The 8,808-nt window shown below is 42.5% G+C and overlaps 1 protein-coding gene across 1 annotated transcript; it reads left to right on the top strand.

Annotated features, from left to right (window-relative positions):
* The first annotated feature begins 202 nt into the window (after positions 1–202).
* LOC115192332 (60S ribosomal protein L5) lies at positions 203–5,696 on the top strand. The gene is made up of 8 exons (XM_029750705.1): positions 203–305; positions 1,027–1,096; positions 1,232–1,347; positions 1,695–1,829; positions 2,486–2,688; positions 3,568–3,745; positions 5,101–5,189; positions 5,534–5,696. The coding sequence occupies exons 1-8, from the start codon at positions 303–305 to the stop codon at positions 5,634–5,636; spliced, it is 897 nt and encodes a 298-aa protein (XP_029606565.1). The 5' UTR covers positions 203–302; the 3' UTR covers positions 5,637–5,696.
* The last annotated feature ends 3,112 nt before the right edge of the window (positions 5,697–8,808 follow it).

Here is an 8,808-nt window from a genome sequence, read left to right as displayed (position 1 = left end):
AGAGTGATGTCATTTGTGTTGGAGGATGGTTTATTACAACCCCACAAAGAAAAATCACATAGTGATACACATTTTTGATCACGTACTGTTTCTTGTTTGAGCCATTTTATCAGCTGGTGTTGTCGTTGTTCGTTTTGTACAGTAGAGGGCAGTGCAGAATTTTCCCTACTCTTCTGCTACATCCGGCGACGCACTATTTACGGAACATGCGCAATGCAAACTTCCTTTTTCTAGTGCAGCGGAGCGAAATCCCCAGTCTTTGACTCCAGGCTCCAGGCTAAGGAGACAGAAAAGGCTGCAAAATGGTTAGTAAATTGCCAAAATACATTCCTACATGCATGTGTTAGACATCAACGTGTGTTGTCTGCAATCACATGTTTTCATGTTTTTGAAAATCATTGGATGAAGATGGATTCCGTCCGGCTGCCCGTCTACTGTTCACCGGGGTCTATCAAACGTGGCCTAATTGCAGCCTTCACGAATTAATGTTTCCTGTAGCGCTGTAGAGATATTCCTAACTATGTGTTACTTTGCCTGATGAGTGGCTGTTGTCTATCATGTCCCGTGAAGTAAATCGCTATCAAACATGTTTGCAGTGTTGCCTAACACTAAAAGTAGCAAAGGTACGGCTGGCTAACACTGTTAGGCTAGTTAGTTGTTACTATCAGCGATGACAGGCCCAATACTCAGTGCAACATAATGTCTGATAGCTTTGGCCACATAAAATATACTTTTTAGTGCAGCATGTGTAATGTTAGGGATACGTTTTGTTTGTTGACAAGTAGCTGGCTAGTTGTATTGACACATGCAAGCTACCTGGGGCGGCAGGTAGGCTAGTGGTTAGAGCGTTGGGCCAGTAACCGAAAGGTTGCTGGCTCGAATCCTCGAGCTGACAAGGTAAAAATCTGTCGTTCTTCCCCTGAACAAGCCAGTTAACCCACTGTACCCCGGTAGGCCGTCATTGTAAATAAGAATGTGTCTGAACTTATTTAATTAGTTAGATAAATAAAAACTGCCTTCTCATAGGGTTTTGTGAAAGTGGTGAAGAATAAGTCCTACTTCAAGAGGTACCAGGTCAAATTCAGGAGGAGGAGAGGTAAGACAGATTTTAGGACTTAAGAATCAAGTAGAACTTAAATGCCATGACTGTCTTGATCTTTCATTTCACACCAAAGACCCTATTCATTCCACTGATGCACCTGACTGACTTGGGTATCCTTGTTGTGCTTAGAGGGAAAGACTGACTACTTTGCCCGTAAGCGCCTGGTCATCCAAGATAAGAACAAGTACAACACACCAAAGTACAGGATGATCGTCCGCTTCTCCAACCGGGATATCGTCTGCCAGGTAAGATGTGATTCACATGAGAAAATATAGCTGGAATTCCCACAATGGACAAAGCAATTATGGCCACGTACTCATTCTCCAATCCCAGATTGGAACAGTTAGTCATGTGGCCCATGTTAGTCAAACCCACAACTCTGTTGCCACCTGAGCACCACGCTCTTGTCCAGTTGTAAAGGCATTCTCACCTTCAGCTATATTGTCCCTATCATTCCCACGTGGTAACAATGATCAAGGAGGTAATGGGAAATGTCCCATGCCATGAGGGATTGACTGAGCCATGTGATTATGCCTTAATTAGCCTATATTGTCATGTTTTTTCATGTTGCATGCTTGTGTATTTGCTCTAGATCGCCTATGCCAAGATTGAGGGGGACATGATCGTGTGCGCCGCCTACTCCCACGAGCTGCCCAAGTACGGGATCGCCGTGGGACTAACTAACTACGCAGCAGCCTACTGCACTGGTCTGCTGCTGGCCCGCAGGGTAAGATTAGCTCTCATACACCCCCACTTTGACCTGATGGCTACTTTAGTTTTAGTCCGTTTTCAGGACTGGGTCTTAATGGTTATTCTATGTTTCTGCCCTGTTAGTGTTTGAGAAAATCCATAATTTCTCTGAGTACCCTTTCGTCAAACCTCATTTAGTCTTCAATGCCTTGAAGTATGATGGATGCTGTATGGACAGTTGCCGCTCAAATTGCTAAGCTATTGACAGAATTGAGTCGTGTTCTCGATTGCACAAAATTGTTGTGTATTAGATGACATGATTTTGTGTTCTACTTGAGAGAGAACAGACATGCTTCTATCTGAATTATCAAACAATCCCTTTGAAGGTGACCCTGCTTTTCTTCGGCTTTCTCATTGTAAAGAATTGGCAGTTGGTCAGCCAAAAAGCAGCCTGTCAGTTTGTTCCGCTTGTTTAATGTGTTGCTTCAGAATCAGATTTTGTATTTACTTTGTGGTTTGTCAGTGCAGCAGATTTGATTGAAATGGCTGCAGCATGAGTGGGTGCCTTGTTGCTTTAGCTGCTTTAGCTTCCTCCAGTGTTTGTTTCTTGCTAAGCGAAAACTCTACCAATGTAGTCAGCATGGTTTAATAATACAACAGATTTCTCTAATCCCTTTTGTCTTTCCACTCCAGCTGCTGAACAAGTTTGGCCTGGACAAGGTGTATGAGGGCCAGGTGGAGGTGACTGGAGATGAGTTCAACGTAGAGAGTATTGATGGTCAGCCAGGTGCATTCACCTGCTACCTAGACGCAGGGCTCGCCAGAACCAGCACTGGCAACAAGGTGTTCGGGGCCCTGAAGGGGGCTGTGGATGGTGGCCTGTCCATCCCTCACAGGTAATTAGACTTCTGTGTGTTAGGAACACATTGCTGTAGCCAGGAGTAAAAGTGCCGTTTTCAATCATATTCATTGTGATTTTAAAAAGCAAAACTGATCATAGATAAGCCTACTTACTCTTGATGCATACTGCCCCAGGTCCCAGATTGGTTTGTGCCATTTTTCTGTACATCACAAACAGATCTGTGACCAGGCTAGTATTTCAGGAAATTATCAGGATCGATATTTTGTTTGATACACAAGACTGAGAAAATTGTAGTTCCTTCGTTTGCCCAGGTTGATGTAAAATGTCCTGTTTCAAGATGTTACTCAGAGCGATATGATTTATTGGTTTACCATCCGAATGTCTTGCATGCATAGAGATCAAGGGCTCAAGTGACCGTATTAGCATGGGTAGCGCCATTGAGGGCTTTTGAAGTAGTCAACTGGGTGGGACTTCCTATTGGTTAAGGAAGGATCTGGTGATGGAATGACCTGAGGGATCAGTGAGGAATTACACTTGAGGAAACGTTCTACAACTGCAGGTGTCAGAAAATCGGCAACCATAGCTTTTTACCTGTTCAAACAACACATTCTAGGTGGCAGTATGCCCCCTTTCAGTTTGTTTGCCAACTCGTATAAGTAGTAAAAGGAAAATTGACTACTTCAAAATGCAGATGCCCATGCTTTTACGCCGTAATGGGAAAGATGTAATTGTGCCGATGTCTAACTGTATGGTTATTTCCTTGGAATTCTGCAAGAAGTCATTTTTATATGGCTTTAGTGGAACTATTCGGCCTTAGTGCTTATAATCTTCAGGAAAAGCGCTATTGAAGTAATATTGAATGAGCCTGGTTGTTCAGTAGCCTCTTTCAGTCTATTGTCGTTTCCCCCCCCAGCACTAAGCGCTTCCCTGGGTATGACGCTGAGAGCAAAGAGTTCAATGCAGAGGTCCACCGCAAGCACATCATGGGCGTCAATGTGTCGGAGTACATGAGCTACCTGATGGAGGAGGATGAGGATGCTTACAAGAAGCAGTTCTCCCGCTTCATCAAGAATGGCGTTGCCCCCGACAAGGTAAGTTCACCCTGAACCCATTGTGATGTTGTATGGGGAGATTCCTGCCAATACCTGGCTCTATTAGTTCCCTTACACCAGTGTTTCTGAACTCCAGTAACCTGACAGCAATCGGACAAATTCCCCTGAATCAGCTGTGCGTTTTTGGGTTTACAACTCGAATGTGTGCTGTTAGCGGTACTCAAGGACTGGAGTTGGGGAACTGCTTCACAACACTGCTAGATGGTTACACATCTTCACCTGGTTTTCACTGAACCTGAGTGGGTAGCAACTACTGTTCTGTTAAATTGTTAAGCCTCATGCTTGTAAGCATACTGGGGATCATATCAGCTTCTCCACAAATTCTGAAGGGAATGTTATGCTGAATCCCAAACCAGTCCCTTCCCCTCGGCTCTCCATTTGCGCATTTACGGGGGGCCTCTGACATATGCAAAAGTGTCCCAAAGCAAAGGGAGTGATAATTGTGTAGGGGCCAACATGAGCCTCCAATAGTGGCTATAACCAAGTCAGCAAAGCTGCCGGGTCGAGAGCAAAGTGCTATGCCAACACTCACTGAGATGTTTGTGCAGTTTCATGCGAAAGAATGAGGTGTGCCTAATTATATGCCACATGCATGTTTGGCCTTTTGCCGCTTGACAAGCATATCAAATGAAGTGCCTCCCAAATAAAATGTTTAACTGTTAAGAGTATATATTGTAAAATAACAGGAGAAATGTGTTAATTTGAATTGAATGCTTGTTTTATTATTTAAATGTGGAACATGAATTGCATCATTCAAAGTCAGGTATGTCCTGAAGTAATGGGTTAATTTAATTCTCATCACTTCGGAAGTTGCCCTTGGCGTTGTCAGCCATGCGTGACAACTGAGTGCCCCAACAGTGAGTTGGTAGGGGTGAGGCCCTGGTTTGGGTTTCAGCGTTTACTTCAACTGTCACCATATTGCTCCCAACTATCCACTGATCTCTGATCTACAGAAGTGGCTAGGGGTCGATAGGAACTGTGTGCTGCTTGATGATGATAACATTTGAGGCTGAGCAAATTGTAGTTGGTCCTTCATTTGCCCAGGTTGATGTAATCAACGTTTCAAGACGGGGCTGAGAGCAGCACAGTTCATTAGGTTGTCATACATGTGCTAGAATGAAAATACAAAATGTCAACTCATTCCTATCAATTGGATGTGTAAATAATTAAACAATTAAGGGTAGCGTAGAAACTATACTGAATCAAGCTAGCATGGTTCAGTATTAAAAAAGGAAGTAGGTTTTTGGCTATCAAGTAGGAGCCTTTACGGTTGTGTGGAATTGGCATTTATTTACCCACATTATACTAATTTGCTTGCCACACTTGTCCTGCAGGTTGAGGAAATGTATAAAAAGGCCCACGCTGGAATTCGTGAGAACCCAGTCCATGAAAAGAAACCTAAGAAAGAAGTCAAGAAGAAGAGGTGAGTTGATGAGCAGTTTTGGCTATTTTCTATTGGAAATGCAGTGCTACTGCATTGTTGGTATTCATGTTATAAATCGATAGTTAACTTGTCTAGATGATCATGACCCTAATTGGTGTCAATTCTATTTAATTCTGGAAGTTAACAGAAATTGTGTTTCCAATCTACCTTTGACATTCTGTTTACTTACTGAATGGAAATCAAATTATAACCCCCCCCACCGTCATTTTTCCTTCAGTATTTTAAAGCAGTTTACTGATTTGACAGCCATCCCCCTCATATTGCCTGGCGCTGTAAAAATGTAATGTAATCCTGAAATCCATCCTCCCACGTTTGGTCGCCAGGTGGAACCGTGCCAAGCTCTCTCTGGCCCAGAGGAAAGACCGCGTTGCCCAGAAGAAGGCCAGCTTCCTCCGGGCTCAGGAACAGGAGGCTGCCGACAGCTAAACTCTCTGGTCCTAATGATGGAGCAACAATGCTTTATAATAAATATTGGAAAAGAATACAGCCTCTGTTATTTGTGCATGTTTATTTATAGATGCTTTGATGAAAGTATAAAAATGACTTTCAAGTTACCTGTACTGTTTAAGTGGTTGAGATTGTGTGTGTGTGTGTGTGTGTGTGTGTACACAATCAGGGGTTGAAGCTTTTTTCAGGCTAGAGACCCCTTTTGTGATAGCATTCATTAAGGATCCCTTTAATCAGAATATGGATGGCCGGACGAACCAAGTCTAGGGCCCTGAGAAGGAACATCCCTTGGCATCAGAAAATGTTGTTGTTCTAAAGCAAATAAGTTGGAAGTAGTTCTACACATTATGCCATGAAATTTGCCGCTAAAATTTGTTTGTGGTATTCAAATCTGGACCTCGTCACCAGTTCCACTGCGGATTTTCGTTCGTCCCCTCGAATTGGACTGTTTTTGACCTGGGACTGCAGGTGGATGCAATTTAATTGCTGTTTTCCAAGCTTATCTATATTGACAAGCTATTCAAGTGAACGCTCTTAACGATGGCAATGCAAGTCCTCAACGATCGAAGGCAGGCGGGTTCATTCTAGCCAATGAGAGGGCAGATGCGTGTGTGAACAGGCGCTACTTATGGAACACCGTTTGGGTCATAAAGCATGTTAATTTAGCGCCTGCACCTTAGTTTACACACGTAGCATTAAGTGTTTTGACCACGTGCTTTGACCCAAACAGCGTTCCATACACCTCTTCCACTGGTTCTCCAGACCTTCCGTCTCGGATTTCAATACTCCTGCCGTAGACTATGAATGTGTTAAAAACCCTGGGCCTGCTGGTTTAGGAATTAAATCATATTGGTTGATATTAACGTAATCAGTAGATCTAAAGGGTCTCGGGGCTTGCAATGAAAGGGATATTTGATTTGTATTTAAAAGGCCAATGTAGCCATTTCTATTGCACTATCAAATCATTTCTGTGTAACAATTACCTACCTTACTGTGATTGTTTTCAGTCAAAAAGAAACACATCTTAGCAGCAAATTCTCAAGCAAGAAATGTTGCTAGGATGGTCTGGGAGTCATCTCAGTCTGGAGGGGAAAACTAGCTGTTGGCCTATTTTCTTTTTTTTTTTTTTTATATTTAAAAAATAAATAAAAATTATGAATTCATTTCAGTCCAAGTTCTGTACTTGGACTGAAACGGTTCCGGTACTCATTTTAAGTGGCATTCTCTCAACCAGCTTCATGAGGTAGTCACCTGGAATACATTTAAATTAACAGGCGTGGCTTGTTCATTTGTGGAATTTCTTTCCTTAATGTGTTTGAGCCAATCATTTGTGTTGTGACAAGATATGGGTGGTATACAGAAGATGGCCCTATTTGGTAAAAGACCAAGTCCATATGGCAAGAATAGCTCAAATAAGCAAAGACCAATGACAGTCCATTACTTTAAGACATCAAGGTCAGTCAATCAGGAAAATTCTTCAAGTGCAGTCGCAAAAACCATCAAGAGCTATGATGAAACTGACTCTCATGAGGACCACCACAGGAAAGGAAGACCCAGAGTTACCTCTGCTGCAGAGGATAAGTTCAGTAGAGTTAACTGCACCTCAGATTGCAGCCCAAATAAATGCTTCACAGAGTTCCAAGTAACAGACATCTCAACAACTGTTCAGAGGAGACTGCGTGAATCAGGCCTTCATAGTCAAATAGCTGCAAAGAAACCACTACTAAAGGACACCAATAATAAGAGACTTGCTTGGGCCAAGAAACACGAGCAGTGGACATTAGACCGGTGGAAATCTGTTCTTTGGTCTGATGAGCCCAAATTTGAGACTTTTGGTTCCAACCGCCATGTCTTTGTGAGATGCGTAGTAGGTGAACGGATGATCTCGGCATGTGTGGTTCCCACCGTGAAGCATGGAGGAGGAGGTGTGATGGTGCTTTGCTGGTGATACTGATTTATTTTGAATTCATGGCACACTTAACCAGGATGGCTACCACAGCATTATTCTGCAACGATATGTCATCCCATCTGGTTTGCGCTTAGTGGGGCAAAACATTTTTTTTCAACGGGACAATGACCCAAAACACACCTTCAGGCTGTGTAATGGCTATTTGACCAAGAAGGAGAGTTATGGAGTGCTGCATCAGATGACCTGACCTCCACAATCACCCAACCTCAACCCAATTGAAATGGTTTGGGATGAGTTGGACCACAGAGTGAAGGAAAATCAGCCAACAAGTACTCAGCATATGTGGGAACTCCTTCAAGGCTGTTGGAAAAGCATTCCTCATGAAACTGGTTTAGAGAATGCCAAGAGTGTGCAAAGCTGTCATCAAGGCAAAGGGTAGCTACTTTGAAGAATCTAAAATATATTTTGATTTGTTTGACACTTTTTTGGTTACTACAAGATTCCATGTGTGTTATTTAATAATACAGTGTAGAAAATAATGAAATAAAGAAAAACCCTTGAATGAGTAGGTGTGTCAACTTTTGACTGGTAATGTATAAAACACAGGATAATCACATTTTTGACTGCACTGGGCCTTTATTAATGTGCACATTTATAATGCCTTTGGATTCTAGAAAATATGAATCTCAAAATTCAATTTCAAAAACCTCAATGCTGATGTAAATAAAGATGCTGAGGGAGAAGTTGACAATGACATTGTTTTCTGGAAATGTACAGTCAATCTAATAAAATCTAAACATTACACAAATCAAGACAAAACGCAAAAATTACCCCCTCACCCTCGATTGTAAAGCATTGTTTTTACCTGACAGTCACAGTTTGATTAACCAACTGTATTGAGATCAAATGTTTCATAGATGAGAAAATTAGCAGAATGTCGGTCAAAATCTATCTTGCTCCATCTTCTCGCCCTGCCGGCCACTGGGCTTCCTCTCTTCACCATATTTGGTGGAGATTGGAAAGGTCAACCGGATGCTTCAGATTTTTACATCCGGTGAAACATCTGGCTCATTGTTTTATCTGTTCTGGTAACACTGTGCAACAAATTGGGACTTGAAAAGGGTTGTGGTTAAAATTGAGGTGGGACAGGGAGCGAGCCTGCTACAACTGCATAGACTACCACAGTCATAATACTCATAAAACCTAGCGGTCAAACAGGGAAATGGTTCTAATTATTTTTCC

Source organism: Salmo trutta, chromosome 4, assembly GCF_901001165.1.
Source record: "Salmo trutta chromosome 4, fSalTru1.1, whole genome shotgun sequence".
NCBI classification, from domain to species: domain Eukaryota; kingdom Metazoa; phylum Chordata; class Actinopteri; order Salmoniformes; family Salmonidae; genus Salmo; species Salmo trutta.
The sequence above is the reverse complement of the archived record's forward strand: the minus strand, read 5'-3'. Positions and strand labels throughout refer to the sequence as shown.

Coding starts and splice junctions, on each gene's coding strand:
- LOC115192332 (XM_029750705.1), top strand. Junction 1,830..2,485: donor GTCTGCTGCTGGCCCGCAGG/GTAAGATTAGCT, acceptor TTTCCACTCCAG/CTGCTGAACAAGTTTGGCCT. Junction 5,190..5,533: donor AAAGAAGTCAAGAAGAAGAG/GTGAGTTGATGA, acceptor TTTGGTCGCCAG/GTGGAACCGTGCCAAGCTCT.